Source organism: Grammomys surdaster, unplaced genomic scaffold, assembly GCF_004785775.1.
Source record: "Grammomys surdaster isolate TR1022 unplaced genomic scaffold, NIH_TR_1.0 373, whole genome shotgun sequence".
Lineage (NCBI taxonomy): Eukaryota > Metazoa > Chordata > Mammalia > Rodentia > Muridae > Grammomys > Grammomys surdaster.
This window is the reverse complement of record NW_021604792.1, coordinates 3,571,913-3,589,958: the sequence shown is the minus strand read 5'-3', so window position 1 is coordinate 3,589,958 and position 18,046 is coordinate 3,571,913. Positions and strand designations below refer to the sequence as shown.

General features: G+C 42.2%; 1 protein-coding gene across 1 annotated transcript in view; it reads right to left on the bottom strand.

Moving 5' to 3' along the window:
• Slc15a5 (solute carrier family 15 member 5) overlaps nt 1–18,046 on the bottom strand; it is an 81,731-nt gene that overhangs the window by 37,298 nt on the left and 26,387 nt on the right. Inside the window, exons 4-5 of the mRNA XM_028780903.1 lie at nt 13,956–14,179; nt 7,501–7,687 (exon numbers count right to left, since the gene is read on the bottom strand). Of these exons, the coding sequence (XP_028636736.1) occupies nt 7,501–7,687; nt 13,956–14,179 (411 nt within the window). The remainder of the gene's footprint in view (nt 1–7,500; nt 7,688–13,955; nt 14,180–18,046) is intronic.

The window sequence follows — 18,046 nt, the reverse complement described above, 5'->3', positions numbered from 1 at the left end:
TAGGCACACCACCCATGGTCTGTAGGCACACCACCCATGGTCTGTAGCATATCACCCATGGTCAGTAGCACACTACCCATGGTCTGTAGCACACCACCCATGGTCTGTAGCATACCACCCATGGTCTGTAGCACACTACCCAAGGTCAGTAGTACACCACCCATGGTCTGTAGCACACCACCCATGGTCTGTAGGCACACCACCCAGACCTCACCTCATCTCAGAGGGGGAGCAGGGTTGTTAGTTCTTAGATGGGAGACCACCACTTGTTCTGTCAAAAGGTTTATAATTTGTCTGAGAAAGTTTGTAGTATGTCTGCCAATTTGTGAGACCGGGTCTGCGGTTTGGGTTTTCTGTAATGGCTAGTTAGTAATAAATGCACTTCCTGCAAGCCAAAAAGCAAAATTAAGAAAACTCAAGCATGTGTTTAACAAGAGAAGAAAATTCTTTACAAGCTTTTAATGCATCACATTCAAAATAACACTCTGTGAGGGAATTGTGTAGCTTCACTCATCCGGGACTCAAAGTTAACATTTCTGATGGTCAAATAACTGGAAATGTTCATGTGTGCAAGTGTCTCTCAGCTTTCATGTCTAAAGGCAGATGTGGGGCCAGATGTGGTCCAGGGCTACAGTGAGTTGCTTGCTTGGTCATCAGTGTTTGCTGGGTTTGGATCTTATCTTTGGCTTTATAACAAATGATGAGTTTTCACTAGGACACTTCTACTGCTACACACACCTGCATGGGATCTTAGAAAGCCATCCTGGACCCTCCCCTGCCCTTGGTGCTTCACTGTGTGGCTGTCTGTGCTGTTGGTGTCATTGAGAGCTTGTTAGCTATGGAGACCTGCAGGCACACACCCAACAACAGAAGCAGAACCGCAATGAATCCATACCCTCAGATGGCGCCTATCCATGGTAAACACTGAGGCACTCTTCGTTACCATAGAGCAATATCTGACTGATCTGGTGCAATCCAACCTGGTCCTGCTCGAGGTAAATTTGGGCAAAAGACACATTTAATTCAATGTTTCCAATGCACCACTTAACTCTGCTGTAGCAAACACCTGCTAAATGGTCATAAAGAGCGGGGTTTAATTTTCTCAGTTTTACAGCTTAGAAAGTCCACTCTCAGGGCTCAGCGCACTCACTTGCTTGGTGCAGGCTGCTGGTCGATCTGAGGTGGTGCCTCAAATGTTCGTTACATCCTCCGAAGAGGATGAATTCTGTGATGTCACAGAGTATATGTCATAGGGCAAAAGGGACAAAGTCTTCCGTCAGGTCCTTTTTTAAGGACATGGAATTCCATTTATGTCTCAGTCACTGCTCACCTTCCAAACACCCCAATATTGTCCCACCGAGAACTAAATTTCAATGAGACTTCCAGAGAGGATGAGCCCATTTAAACTATAACACGGATTACGTAGATGATCTGGGGCAAAGTTGATTGTACACGAAGGACCTAAAAGCCTGTGTTCGCTGCTTCAGCCTCAGGCCAGTGAAAAATGACTTAAAAAATTCAAAGTCTGATTCCAATCTAAGCTTAATCTACTCCATTAAATTTTTTTTAAAACTTGGGTGAGATCACAACATAACCGGACCAGAGTGTCATTGATCAGAGTGTGTACATTTTAAAGTTCCTGTAGATCCGTATTTATAAGATTGAGCACATGGTTCCAGAGGAGATATCAAATAATATATGCTTTAATATTGGCTGTGTGACTGTGGACAAGCCTGTAAGCATCTCAAAGTTCTCGTTATTTAAATTATTGTCTCACCATGTAATACTTTCAAAACTAGAGCACAATAAAATGAAAGAAAGTTGGAATTCATTCTGGAGTTAACCCTTCATTTGCTGTTATATATTGTAGCAAAAAAATCTATTAGTAAATAATGGCCATATTAATTTTTTTAAGGTATTGGTTAAGCTTATCCACTAGGAGGACTACGGCGTGTCTGTGAGTAGTCTGATGTTTGTGTCTGATGTTTTGTGATTTTTCATAGCTATAAAATTCTGTTGAAAGGTTAGCATATTCTCCTCAAATCTTTCATTCAGCAGTCTTCCAGAACAGGATATGAACTTGGCAATGACTTCATTATCATGTGTTCGCTGCCTTTGGGGAAGATACTTCCACTATTAAAATGGTGTGTGTTGGGGCTCAGCACTTAACAGTACTCCGGGATCTTGCTGATGATCAGGGTTTGATTCCCAGCACCAACATGGCGGCTCACAACTGTCTGTTCCAGGGAATCTGATATCCTCTTCTGGCCTCCAAGGGTGTTGTTGCATGAACATGGTATGTGAGAAATAAACTCTCAGACATTGGCCTGTGTTTTTAAACTTTTATTGGGTTTGCTCTTGTATGCTTCGGTGTTTAGGTGGAACCACCCTCCACCCCTCCACTGCATTGTTTCTCTTTGGACCACTGATCTCATTTCAGGAGATGGGCCTCAGTCTCTCCTCATTTTTGAATGTGGAACTGATCATTCATTTAACAAGATCAGGTCCAAGCATTACTCTCTATGAAGCATCAACTATTGCTTTAGAAGGTCTATCTACTTCACTCCAAACTTAATTCCGATTTTATGTTAGTATTAAGACCTGAGGGTATTGATGTGCCTCTGTTAAGCAAATGAACAACTAAGACTACTCACTACAGATGATTACAAAAGAGAGTCTTTCACCTGTTTTCCCTGTTCACTCTATTATATATATTTTGCAATGGTCATGTAGTATTTTTCTTGAGAAAAATTATCAGTTTGAAAACCTTAAGGAAAACAGTAACCCCAACCAGGCCTAGCCTCTCTTGCCTGTATTCTCGTGGCTGAGACAGGAGGACTGTCACAAGTCAAGGACATCCAAGACTGTAATAGCATGTACTTGTTTAAAAGTGGAAGAGAGAAAGGAAGGAAAAAGATTAATCTTGTCAGAGCTAAACATACTTTCAGTTAAAGTAACTGGAGCCAGGACTTTGATTTTAAGCTGACCATCATTCCCTTTATAACCCAATGGGAACATCATGTGACAGCCAGTTATATGACATACTGGAAGGTACTACTTAGGCATAAAGGGGCCAACACTTTGCTGAACTGTATTACAACCAACTTTTGGTACAGTCGGAATTTTCAGGTTATTTTAGAGTAGATTTTACTTTAGAATATATTTTGTCTGACTACATTTTAACTTCAGATGGTACCTCAAAGCCTAGAGAATTTCATGGTCAGGCTTCGTATGGGATTTGTCAGCAATCCTAATTGTGTTCATTTTAATCAGATTGATACTGGGATGTGTCAGCATTTGCTCCCGAGTGGTACAGGTTACAGAAATGGAATCTATGTAATGAATGCAAAGGAGAGAAATACTCAGAGTGTCAACAACTTTCCATCATGAAAGTCTGAATCAAATGTATGACTAGGTATGACAGGTGGTATTAATAACTTTAGAATTTTGGTAAATTAAGGTCAACCTTTAAATAGATGCATCTAAGCATATATAACATTAGGGAGAATAATCTAAAAATACTATGAACGCATCAAGATTTTGCCTGGCACAGTTCTGGAAGGTATAGAAGTGTTTTTGGGGTTTTTTTGTTTGTTTGTTTGTTTTCTGCTGCTGCTGTTGTCTTGATGATGTCTCATGTATCCCCAAGCTGGCCTCGAACTCACTCTGTAGCTGAAAAGGACCTTGAACTGTTTATCTTCCTTACACCTTTTGAGTGCTAGGCCTGTAGGCAGGCATAACCATTCCTGGTTTATAACGTGCTTAGGAACCAAACAGGGGCTTTGTGCATTCTAGACAAGCTCTCTTCCAACTGAGACACATCCCCGACTTCAAGAGACATTTTTTAGTGACTGACATACTTTGTGATTTTATTTGATGATGAATTCAACAGTTTTTATTGTAAAATAGAAATCCTTTTCATTGCCTTGTTTGTGTGCTAGGTAAAGCAAATGATATATTAAGTTTCAAGTTTGATCAGCTAGGTGAGATCTTCCCACCTCTCAGGAGTCCAGGATGTGGTTTTGCCTCTCAGATACCGTCATTGTCTTTGCCACCCACTTTGGCTGAATATGATAGTTTCTGAAGGAGGAGAAACTTAATATTGTCAGGAGTGCGACAGCATAAGAAACAGTTACCTACTATCACAGCGAGAGGAGCCCTTGGATAATGTTCACTGTCAACTCTATGACATCTGGAATCTTATTGGAAACAGATCTCCGGGCATGTCTGTGAGGGATATCCTAGACCCACCCTATTCTAGTTCCGTAATGTTGCTTTTAAAAACAATATACCAAAGCAACTGTGGAGAGGGAAGGGTTTACATGACTGATACTCCGTGTCACAGGTTTTCACTGTGGGAGGTTGGAACCTGAAGCAGAAACCATGGGGACATGTAATTGCTTGCCGACTCAGCCAAGGCTCCTACTTGCTGGCTTTTTTATACAACTCAGGACTACCTCCCTAAGGGTGGTTCTGCTCACAATTGACAGCGCCTTCTTACATCGATCAGTAGTCAAGGCAATCCCTTATAGACATGCCAGAAGGCAGATATGGTCAGGCAATTCCTCTACAGTCCATGCTGTGCTACAATGGCAGTTAGAGCTAACTAGGGCACACTCCTAATGTGGCAACACTCCTGAGTGGGCTAGAGTTCCAAACTGAGTAAGAAGAAAGTGAGCTGAGTGCCAGCATCCTTTCTCCCTGCTTCTGTGTGATGCAGAATAACCTGATGCTGCATTTCCAGTCCCTGTACCTTTCTCGTTCCAGTGGTCTGCATCCCCTCCAGATGTGAGACAAAATAATCCCTTCCTCCTATGAACTGCTTTGATCAGATATTTTGTCACACTTTCAAGGAACTTTACCAGTAAAGGAGCATTTGATTTACTATCCTCTGTTAATTGAAAGCAGCAGTGAAGATTCCAAATTAATGCCGATAATTTAACATCTGTAATGTGACAGCCACATATAGCTGAATAATGAAATAATATTAATAACTCTAATGATAACAATAATAATAATGGTATAATAACCACCAAATTAGAACACCTGAATTCAGATGACACACTGAATTGTGATGCGCTTTGGTACATTAAATTATGGCTTGTTATGCATCTAAATGTATTATGTATATGATGATGCCCACGATCAAACCAGGAACTCATGAATACATGCCCATTCATAATTTATATACCTGTATACTTCACTCATATATTCAGGCATTTGAGTTCAAAAAGGAAGAAAATTTTAGTATTAGACGGAATCAATTATGCAAATTGGTATCAAACATTACCCTTGGTTTGGCTTTCATGTCCTGGTGAAACTTGTTAATCTTCCATAATCATAACCAGAATATTGAAAACCCACCGAAATATCTAGTTTAAAAGATGCATATTATTATATGTTTATATTCCCATAGCAAAACATTATGCAAATAAATGAACAAGTATGCAAATGAATGAACACATATGCAAATGAATGAATGAATGGAGTCTGTCTTAGAAACAACTGAATTCACTATTCCATTCTCAGTGGAGCAAAGCTTCATTTCCTTTGAAGTGAGTCTAACTTTCCTTTCTCCTGCCCAATAGGTCTTGTTACCCGTTTGGCAGGGGAATAATTTAGCTCATCAACAGCATCAAGTTACGTGCTAGGTAATGATGTCACCTTTATCTATGAGAGCATACCTTGCAGAATGGCCATGATTTCAAATATGTCATAGAGAAAGTTGAGCAAATTTATTCTGAACTTAAGAGGCTTTAAGGATTTCTAATTAAGCTGCCATAGCTGGGCTGTTTGTCTGCTTCCCTCAAGGACAGACTTAAACTTTCTATGCATATATTTAGTAGCTCTTCTTCATTGGAGGTTTCATGATACTTGCCATAAAACTACTGAGATGTTTGACATTTTGTAACATCCGTGGACCCTCGCCATGGGCTCCTTTATTCTGTTTCAAAAGTGAGTCCACGAAAGTCAAACGTACAAGCTTCTATGTTCTTTCATTTGTGTCTTCCAAGTTCAGAAAGAGAATCCAGGGTATTCTCTAAATAATACTGATTTCTTAGATTTCTGCAATAGAAGACCTAAGAAACATGTTAAAACTTAGAGATGGTAAAAAAAAATAGGATTTGTATTTTACTAAATCCTCAGGATTTGTATTTTGCTAAATGCTATTACAATAGTAACAGGCCTACCTGGTGAGAAACAAGTTCTGGAAACTTGTGAACTATAGGCCTCTGTCAGTGAGGATGGCCATAGAAACTATCACGATTTTAGTCACCTTGAGTTCTAACCAAGACCAAACACCTTGTAGTGACAGAATCATGAGCATGGGTTTGAGGAAGCACACAGGAAGCTGTGCCTCCTGTACAGAAAACAGCCGGAAGCTGGAGGAGAGACTAGTTCACCAGCCAGGAAAAGAAATCTGATTTTTGACTCTTTCAAGGGAATCATGTCTCAACTATCAACTGTCACCTTTGTTTGCCTTGTGTGATGTTTCCCAGGAGGTTCCAGTTTGGGTTATTTATTTATCTGTTTGCCTATCAGTGGACAAGTGGTGTGCCCTGCAAATGGTCCACAATCAGTAATTGTAAGGCTTCCACTGAGTATCAGTGCTTTGTTTTGGGGCGCCCATGTCATGGCACATGCTTTCAAGTCTTACATAATAAGGTAACCCAAGATTTATGTATGTAATTCCTCTTAGAGAAATCCAAAGCAAGCCAAGTGCAGACAGGGGAGCTCAGGTTTGTGTTTCAAAGTCACACAGTAGCAGTTCAGTGGCTGAGAATGTCCAGGCTACATACACTGTTACACTTGCCCTGTTAGCCTGTGCCTCCCTGACAGTGCCTTACTAAACATGGTTGGGAGAACAGACCCATCAGAAATGACTACACTGCCTTTTCTCCATTAACCAGATGATTTTATTTTATGGATTAATGTATGTGTCCTAAGGAAGCTATCTTAAATTGTTTCACTTTGAAAAATCTTTGAAAATCATTGGTATACTCCTTACTATCTGAAGAATTACTACACAGGGGCTGTGAATTAGAGAATTAATTTTTCTCTTTCAGAGTCAGAGACAGAACCCGTGGCTTTATTCATGTGCAGCAAGTGCTTTAGGGCCATATCTCCATTCTCACACTACTAATTTTTAATAAATTTTGTTACTGGTTCAGAAATTAAGACTATTAATTTTTGAGACTCACTAAGTACCTTCTTGGTTTAAGAACACGTTAGGGACAAATTCAGGAATGAGGCCTGCCCTCTTGAAGGAAAGTCCATTTAGTGGTGTTTGGAGCTTCACAGACTTCTGTAGAGGCCTAAAAGGATGGATTGAAAAGATCCTGTCGATGCCTGAGTAAAGATTCAGGGACCTAGATGATACCACTCATAAATTTATCTTTTTTTGAAATTTGTAAAAACTGCATACCTACTCAGGAACAGGTAGCTAGTCTTTGGTGTTAAGTTGCGAACAATGCCCTTAGAATCCCATGTTGTACTTACTAATGCACGCTGACAGGAATGGTCCATCTCTCTTAGAGGGAAGTAGACAGTTGCTGAGGTAATCCATAAAAGGAGCCAGAATTAATAAGGGCAGGAGGCTGACGGCATTCATTAACGTGATTGGCAGAGGAAATCCACCCCAATTCCGATTGGAGTTCATGGTCTGAAGATAATATCCTGAAGGAATCTGCATTGGAGGAAGAGGCGGTGTCTTAACTATGAAAGGACTGTATGCTGTCAGATGCCTCCCCTCTGTTCTTCGGCTTTTCAAGACCCAGCAATGAGCTGACAGAGGACCTGTGACTGCACACGCTCTGCTCAGTACACTGTCACTGCCACTGATTCAGAGCACTTGGTTCTGACTTTAGTTCACCTTCATAAGTTTATCAGGCTTTGTTATCAAGGCCACAGGTATGGAGTCAAGTCACTTAAATCCTCTGCACTCAAATTGACGATGCTTTCATGTACATTCAAGCAAAACCCACCAGAGCATAGGAAGGGTGTCTGTCTTCACTCTGATGAAGCAAATAGGAGGGACTAGCCTAGAATTTCTATATGACATCTACTTTGGTGACAAAATAGTTAGGATTTTTTTTTTTGAGAAGGGACTGATGGGGAGACATGTTACTTGTTGAGGGATATCTCTGTGAGCCTCCCACTTGTGTTTTGTTTCTAACCTCAGCCAAGCAACAAGAAGAAAACCAAGACTAAATTTTCAGTGTTTGTGGCTCCCTTTTAATTGCTTTTATTTAACACTTTATTTTATGTGTATAGGTGCTTTGTCTGTGCACCGTGTGCATGCAGTACCCATGGAGGTCAGAAGAGGGGGCATAGGATCCCTCTGGATCCTGGCTGTGAGGCACCATGGGGTGCTGGAAGTTGAACCTAGGTCCCCTGCAAAGGCAGCTGGTGCTCTTTACAGTTGGAGCGTCTCTCTGTCAGTCCTATTATTTACTTTTTAAGCTGACTCTGGTATGCTAATAGTTGTGGTTTCCATATGTAATGTCCCATCCCCCAAAGAGTATGTGCTTGGACACTTGGTCCCCAGAATATAGTGTTGTGTGGGAGGTTGTGAACCCCTGAAGAGTGGTCCCCTAACTGGAAAGAGTGTGTGCGGAAGCTTTGAGGTTTGGTATCCTGTCTTTACTTCCTGTTTGTTCTAAGTGTTCTGACTACAGATGCAATGTGACCAACTGTTTCATGAGTTCTGTGTCATAACTCTGTGACCCTTCTTGAACTAGGAGCCAAAATTAACCCTCCTCCTTTAAATGGTTTGTGTTGAGCAGTTGTTATATAGATGAGAAAGGTGACTGATACACTAGCCAACCTCCACAGAACCTGTGAGGAACAGGTCTCTACATTAACTCAAAAGATGACAGAATTTTTAAATTTCCTTTGTTCCACCTCACAGTTTCAATGGACCACAAGGACTTTCTTATATTTAAGGAGATCGTTATGCTAACTAAATTGATAACACTAACTTCTCGTCTCATCCTGTGTGACAAGTGTCTGTCAGGTCAACATATCAGAATCAAGACATATCATACATAACAAGGACATTGCTTCATACTTCAAAGTACCCTTAGTGGTGCATAGGATGTCTCTGAGCCCAGGAGCATACAAAACCACCAAGAGGCACAGAGCGAAGACCCTCATGACTCTTCCTTGAGGATTACGTTCTACACACCGCTTTTTCATTCCATATTAGAACCAAAGTGGGAGCCCCGCCTCCCCATCATCCCCGGAGAGCCACTCTGATCCAACACCCATGTCATGGCTTCACACTGACTGCTTCTCTCCAGTCGGCTGTACAAATTGGGAGGTTGCAAGGTGTGCCAACAGAGTCTGGGCAGCTGTTAACAAGCTGACCAATGATAAAAGGCATTTCTTGCTATATCATCTGCTGAGACATAGGGTTGAACCATGTTTGCTTGCAAGCCCCTCTTGTTTACATAAAATACAGCCTGCTGATTGTTTATCTTAAAGTCTTTAACGTAGTACTTAGGATAATAAACAAGGGTTGGTTTGGTACAGAAGATGAGAGTGAAGGGGGCATTAGCTATTTCTGCTCTGCTTTTATAAAATTATCACACACACACACACACACACACACTCCAGAGGGAAAATGAACAATGGGTATGCCGTTTCAAAAGTGCTGGCAGCTGAATAGGTTTAAGTGTGAGCCCCACACCAGAGCAGGTTTCTGTTACTGATTTCCAATGAGAATTATTGTTAATCGGAATAAAGTTATTATCAGCATGAATCACAGACACTGAAACCCTGTTAACTTAATAACGTTGCAAATGTGTCATTAATCTTTAGTGAAGCGATATTAATATATTGTCTGATCCTGGGCAAGGCTATGGTGCCTTGAAAGCTTGAAATCGTTTCTGCTTCTGCCCCAAGTTCTGAAATCCTCCCCCCACCCTTTAAAACTCTAAATTCTTTTATTTCACACAGGCCTCTGAGTATTCAGCAGTAATTGCTGTCAATAGAGATTCATTTTCACCTTTGAGAGGCCCTAATGTCAAACGGCAACCTTGTCGGCCTTAATATCAACATATTTTAAATATATGGCCTGGACCTGAAGGTCAATTATTGCCACTAAATCTAAAATGTGGAATTCTGGGATGTTTTATTCCTGGCGCTTTGATTTCCTTCGTATTAATGATTATTTCATCTGGTGGCAAAAATCTACCCTCAACTTGTCCTGGTGGACATTTTGCTGGTCAGTCTGGAGAAGTGTGCTCTAACATTTTTTTTTAGTTTCCAGCAAAACACCATTCTGTATAATTTTGATACCTTTGGAGTCTGTATCAAGGATATTTAGTAAGTGTAAGGGAGGCATTGTGGGTAATGGTGAGCGGTTTTGATATCAGCCTTGAGTGTGGGCAACCATGCTGCCATATGCTAACCAGTTCACAGTTACTTAGTCTTCTATTCACTAGGACCTTAGACAATCATTTATTTTAAAGACAAGGTCTCAAAGTACAGCCAGGTATGCAGGCTAGCCTTGATCTCACTCTGTACCCCAGGCTGGCACTGAACTCACAGTAATCCTCTTGCCTCAGTCTCCCTAATGCACCACGGTTACACACATGTGCCATGGCACTCAGGTTCCAACCCTGTGATCTGTGACAATCACAGTGGCTGAGCACTCTTTCTGTGAGGATTAAAGTGATATTCAGAAGCCACGTTGGTGAGATAGCTCAGCTGAGGCACACATGATAACAAGTGACAGTTGACTCCTATGAGGTATCTTTGACCTCTAGACACAGGCCATGGCAGGCATCTTTCTCCCCACATCAAATCAATGTGAATATTTGGAAGTCATTTTTAAGAAGCTATGATGAACAATAAATATTCGATAAATATTCATCTTGTGGCAAAATCTAACCTCAAACTTGAGTTTTTTTTTTAAACTAGGCAACCATTTCCTTAAAATTTAGCTTACCAACTTTTTTGTACTTGTACCGCCCATCCATGTTCCTGTGTATATCTTTTTTACCCACGAAAAAGATAGCTGTCGTGTGTGTGTGTGTGTGTGTGTGTGTGTGTGTGCGTGTGGGTGTGTATGTGTCTATGTCTGTGTGTGGCTGTGTGCATGGGTGTGTAAGAGTGTGTGTAATGTGTGTGTTGTTTGTGAATGTGTGTGTGTGGTGTATGTCTGTGTTGGTGTGTGCTTATGTGTATGTGTGTGTGTATGTGGTGTGTATGAGTGTGTGTCTGGGTGTGTGAGAGTGTGTGTATATGTGTGTTGTTTGTGAATGTGTGTGTGTGGTGTATGTCTGTGTCTGTGTGTGCTTATGTGTATGTGGTGTGTGTGTGTATGTGGTGTGTATGAGTGTGTGTATGGGTGTGTGAGAGTGTGTGTATATGTGTGGTGTGTGTGTGTGTGTGTGTGTGTGTGTGGAGAGAGAGAGAGAGAGAAAGAAGGAGATGAGGAATAGATTGGAAGAGGGGAGGGGTCAGGGGCAGGTGGGAGGGAACAAGAGCAGGTAATGTGAGGTCTGACTATATATGTGAAAAATAGAGTTTACTGAAACATACTGTACTTATATCAAAATACAAAATACAGGAGAGTTTCTTCACAGAAAAAATTCACACTGTGTAGGAAGAAATACAATACCACTTCACCAGGAAGACAAGGAGTTTCTAACCTCTACTCTTGACACAGAATAGTTCAAGAGTAGCTAGTAATTGATTGGTAACTTGGTCTAGAGCTAGTAACTTGGTCACCGTTATCTTCTCAGGTCTGGGGGCCTTTCTAACAATGCCCCTGTCAATGGAGAAGGCTCTACTGAGTCTTGTTTTGGTGCCTGCGCCTGTGTGTACAATCAGGAAGACTCCCAGTCTGCATAGTTCCCACTCATTGTTGGGACCAGGAGTTAGAAAACCTTTCTGTAAGGAATCGGGTGGTTAAGATGTCCACACACGGTTCTTTCATAGCTTTTCAGCTCTGCCATCTTTTAATATGAGCAGCCGCAGACATAACAAACCAACTGGCATGGCAGTGTTCTGATAAAACTTTGTGGACAGCAAATTTTAACTACCATATAATCTTTAAGCAGCATGAACCACTCTTGCTTTTTCCCCCAATGACGCGCAATATTAAAACCATCATAATTTTCTCCACACAAAAATGAAAAATAGAACCAAGAGATGTCGCTGAGGATAGAGGCACTTGCCACACAAATCTAGTGACCTGGGTTCAATCTCTAGAGGCCACACAAAGGTGGAAGAGGAAAACCAACTTCCCTTTTCCTCTGAATTCTCTAAGAGTATCAATCCACATTGTATCCCCTCCTACACTGTGCGCTTGTGCACATGCAATAATAATACATATTTTTAACATAGGTCATGGACTGGATCTGGCTTGGAGAAAGCAGCTTGGTGTGTCTATTATTATTATTATTACTATTAAACTTTTCTCTTGCTGTGGTAAATCACCAGGAACAAAAGTTATTTAAGAAAGAGAAGGTTTATTTTAGCTTAAGACTCTGGAGGCACTGTCTGTAACAGTGGGCAAGGGCTAAGAGTCTAGGCGTGGTAGGAGGAACAGGAAGCTGACCACAGTTTCACCCCCACACAGGAAACAGAGAAAAAACAGAAAGGAATGAGGCTGTGAACCCTCAAAACCTGCCTCTAGGGATGTAATTCCTCTAGTAAGGCTCTAACTCCACAGACACTGTCACCCCCGGAGACCAAATGTTCGCACACATGAGACTACAGGGGACTTTTCTTATTCATCTCTTCACCCGGGGTCTACAGGAGCAGGCGTGGGCTGTTTTGAGAGTCACAGGCCTCTTTCACTTTCTCTCTCATGACTGTTAGCTGAGAGACGGTCACTTTAGCCTTTCATCCTCAAGTCATTTAACTTTCTGTGGACATCTCTCTCTTCTTTAGCACACGATGCTGGGGTTAGACAAACTCTTTTTCTCCATCTCTATCGTTCTGTGATGGAGGCACACAACTCACTCATCGGCTTTCTAAATTCTCAGTTGGGGTTGGGGTAGCCACCAAGAAAGTCCCTAAGTTTGTTCAAAGACTTTTATAACCATCTCTTTCTGCTCCATAAATAACTTGACCATAGTTAGATTAATTTGTTTAAAATCATATATATCTACAAAAGACACTCCGGGCTTAGCGTTTTCTCTTTGATTTCCTCCCGGCATAAGGACGGAATCCCGGCAGACTAGGATGTGAGCGGGAAGAGAATCATGTCCTCATTAGTACTCGCGCTTGAAGAGCTACTGAAGGTGGACGCAGTTGGCTCCTTAGGGATACTTTCTAAAGGTTTAATGAAGGAGGAGGCGGAATCTGTCGCTTGGGAATTGCCTCTGGCTCTGGAATTGTCATGAAGATTCTTAACCTTACGGCTGTGTTCTCTGAGACATTTGTCTGTACCTTAGGCCAACCTTGGACAGTCCTGAAGAGCTGGCCCTGGCCAGGGGTCTCTGAGACCCTCCTGAGCTCTTAAAACCAGGGGATGCACTATTCAGAAGGAACGACAAAGGCTCAGAAAAGTGGTTGAAAGTGCCTTCTGGGGTGGTTGTGGTTTGAACGTGGCATGTCTCCTCTAAACCGTCATCTGTTTGAACACTTCGTTTCCAGGTGGTGGCGCTGTTTGGGCAGGTTGCAGAGTCTTAAAAGGTGGTGCCTTGATGAAATACATGGGTTTCTCAGAGCCAGCCTTACTTCCTGTCTGTGGACTGTGACCGGCCATATCCCTCATGCTGTTGCTTCTTCCGCACTGCCACAAACCGTATCCCCTAAAACTGTGAGCACAAACAGGTTCCTCCTCCTCCTCTCCTCCTCCTCCTCCTTTTCCTCCTCCTCCTCCTTCTCAAGTTGCTTTTGTCTGATTTTCTATCCTGGTATAAAGTGACTGGTACAAAATGAAAATACACAAAGTTGCCATGTCATTGTTGGTGTGTGTTGGCTGTCATCCTTACCTGCATAAGGCACATTCTGTATATGAGCTGGAAGCTGAAGAGAGGCAAAAGGGCAGAGAAGATCTTTTCTGTCTCTTTCTCCTGGTGTTCACTGTGGTATCCACCTTGTTTTCCCACGGTATGGTCTAACCAACTTGATCCATCTCGCCCAAGGCAGCAGTACTGCACGCAGTGTGTTTTCAGGGCCCTAACAAACGCCCTGGAGACTGTCAGGAGGGAGCAATCTGCAAAGGATTGGAGATAGGATATGTTAGCACACACGTAGATGGCTTTTCAGCTCTCTCAGACTGGAAGAACTGACTCCTAGGGACAAAAGGTAGTAAAAGTGGCTTAGAAGGCTTCTGCCCCCAAGGGGTTGGATTGAAAGGAGCTGTTGACAGGATGGCTCCAGATGACCAGCCCAGGGTGGTGCCTGACAGCTGATGTCAAAAATGAAAAATTAAAAAGGTAAGATCAATGGTGACACATTAGAGAAGGAAGTTGTGTGACAAAATACAGCTCCAGCACAGAGAATTTCAGAGTCTCTTAGAAGTCTCTAACTTTGCTCATTAATGAATAAGAGGACCCGGACTTTTCTTTCACATCTTTTACTCAGGAACCAGGCCTATTCTGTAAAATATAAATAATCCTCGTTTTACTTGGCAGGTAGCAGTTGGTTTTTTTTTTTGACGCTGAGATAAAGGCAAATGTGTTCTTTGCTTTGACTTCATGCCTGAATTTCAGAAATAAAATAGAACGTTGAACTCTTTAAATGTCTTTATGAATGTTGACAATGTTACTAAAACTTCAGGCTCTATGAGTTGGCTTTTCCAGGAGTTTCCTCCCGGTTGACATAGAGGACATCATAGAAATGTTGTTCTGGCTCAGATGTCAGCATCTGCCCATCAGTTATGTGAACCTCACAGGTGTCTCTTCTATGATTAGATTACACATTTTTCTTTGTCTCTCTTAGGAATTCCTGCTCTTGTGAGAAGGAAGACATCCATGTATGTGTGTACCATATTGATTGGGACACCTTTTCATAGTATTCCCTTTGGCCAGACAAATCCTTCCACGAATTATAGACACCAAATTTGGTATGATACACATGTAAACATTTGAGATTCTCTCAGTAAGTCATCCAGAGACACTTCGAATATGGTGTCATGTTATTGTGCCCAAATTTCCCATAAGAAAATTCTAGATAGGATGAATACTAGGCAAAACTGTCATTTAAATGTAACAAATTATTGCTTGTTATATTTAAAGAAGGAATAGTTATCATCATTTCCTTCTATGGTTATAAAGTTGGCAATATTGATTCTATCTGATCTTTTCTGTAAGACTTGTAATAGGCTGATTATGTCAACCTTTGATTAATTGAGGAGCTGGGGGCCTGGTAATTGAATATGCACCCTTTCACCTCAAGTCACTGAATCAAATCCAGCCTAAATTGGTAGTGACCAAGAGTGATTATACATGTGGCTGTCTGGTGGCCTCTGTGACGAGTCTTTAGGTCACGTGCAGGAGCGTCAGGATAATTGCTGACTGGGGAAAGGCTCAGATCCTTCTCAGCCCTTGCCTGCCACTGTTCCCAAGCACCAAGGATGTCCCAGGATTGGTGAAGCTGAGAAGACTGAAGCATGTGGGAGTGACTACCCTTGTGTTTCTTAGAGAAGGAACAATATGGAAAATCCTCCATTATCACAGCACAAACTGCTCAGTCATGCGGTCTTCTTAGCTATTTCTGGCAGTTACTTGGCTTCAGTCAAACAAGAACTGGATGTGTGCTGATGAAGTCTAAAGGTTGGGCATGGGCAGGCCTGGGCTAGGTGATTTGACCTTGACATATTATGTTCTTGCTTATGTTGCCCTTTAGCTCAGACTCTGACTGCTTGGGCTGGCTGGTTTTATGTCACCCTGAAACAGGCTAGAATCATTTGGGAAGAAGACACCTCAATGGAGATAAGGCCCCTTCCAGATTGGCCTGTGGAACATTTCTTGATTGGTGTGGGAGGGCCCCGATTGCTGTGGATAGTAACACCCCTGGGCTTGTGATCCCAAGTGTCATAAGAAAAGAAGCAAAGAAAACCACCAGGAGCAAGCTGGTAAGCAGCACTCCTCCACGGGTCTCATTTCCAGTTCCTGCCTCCAGTTCCTACTCTGATGTTCTCTTGGCAATGGAGTGTTATGGCAACCTGGAAACTGAGATAAACCACTTCCTGCTCAATGTGCTCTTGGCCATGGTGTTTTCTCAGAGGAATAGGAACTGTGACTAAAACACTGATCACCTCTTGGAAGAAAGACAGTGCTCTCTGGACATACTATGACTTTACTATAAACCGGGCATATATTAGACGCAAATTAAACTTTACTCTCTCAACAAAGCATGCCCGGTTTATAATAAAGTCATAGTATGTTTAATACAGATATTAACACAAGACCCTGAATTTATAAATATGAGAGAAAAAATGAAGAAAATATCTTTAGGAACTGATGACCAGCCTCCTATAAATAATTGCTCTTCAGTGATAAACCCAGAGTGATTTGGAACAAAGTAAATCATAACTCTGCTGTCTACATAGCACTGTTGATGAATAAATGACAGCAATTTCTAAACATCCTGCTGACACAGGAAAGTGCCCAATGCATGCCCAAGGCATGTGGACACAATCAGTGATGATTCAACATATTTACTGTGAGCCAGGGGCTGTCTTTGTCTCCGGCCTCACAGCAGGGAGCAAGGATTAATTACAAATCCTCAAGTCATCTTTGTGGTCTCGGACACACTGTAAGTAGGAAAATCTCTGCATATCTCTGATGCAAAGGCAGTGGATAGGACACTATGCACTACTACTGAGAGTGGTGTGGAGCGGTTTCCTGAGGTGTACAAGCTCAGGAAAGATGGCTGGGGGGTCAACAAAATGACCTGGAGGAAGTAGGCCAGGTGGAGCATGAAGTAGACATGAGCAGAAACACTGTGAGCAGCAATGAAGGCTCTGAGGTAGGGGGAACCGATGAGAAGGATCTGGTGAGATGTTAAGGGCCCAGGTCTTGCTAGAGACCAGACTACACAGAGCATGGGAGCGATATTACAGTTCCTCCCGGGAGTGTTGGAAACCATTACGAGGTTGTCAGTGGAAGAGAATACATTTACAGAAAGTGACTCTAGGACCTCAGAACACAGCCCTGAATAGGATGTGGCCATCAAATCCCTCTCTTTGGGGAACCTGGTGGAAGAGCAGAGGGGATGAACGACATCAAGCAAACAAGGCCTCTACCTCAATGTGAGCAAGGCACATATGAACCCACAGAGACTGTGGCAGCATGCACTGGGCTTGCCTGGGTTGGCAGCAGGTCCTAGGCGCTTATATTATGGCTTCTGGTTTAGTATTTTTATAGAATTCCCGTGTGTGTGAAGGAGTGGGTCTCTGATTTGTGGGTCTTCTTTTGGGCAATTTTTGTCTTCTCTGACTTCAATGTGATAGTTTTCATTTTATCTTACTATATTTTTAAAAAAATAAATAAATTGGGACAAAGAAAAGGACTACTCTGGGGCCTGTTTGTGACTAAGTCAGAGAAGGCTCACTTGATGTGTATGAGAATTTGAGTTTGGTTCTTAGAACTGGAAAAGAAACAGGAAGCAAAAGAGTAACTCATTAACCCGACAGCTGATTGATTTCAAAGGATGAGATAGGAAAGTGGGAGTCAGACAGGAGAGAGTGGTGTTGTGGGCAGGACTGTAACATCGGCAAAGAGACACAGATAGAATGGACTATGTTTTCAGCAATCGACAGAGGGCGTGGGAGAAGTGCGTAGGCTGGAGGATGGCCACGTTTCCTTTTAAACAGCTGGGTGTTGGTGACATATCACAGAGGAGAAAAGGGCTTGGCATGAGCTGGGCATGGTAGTGCATGCCTTTAATTCCAGCACTGAGAAGGCAAAGGGAGGTGAGTCTCTGTGAGTTCAAGGCCTCTCTAGTATGTATAGTGAGTTCCAGGCCAAGATGAGAGAGAAAGGGATAGAGAAAGACAGCGACATAGAGAAAGATAACAGAGGCAGAGAGAGAGAGAGAGAGAGAGAGAGAGAGAGAGAGAGAGAGAGAGAGAGAG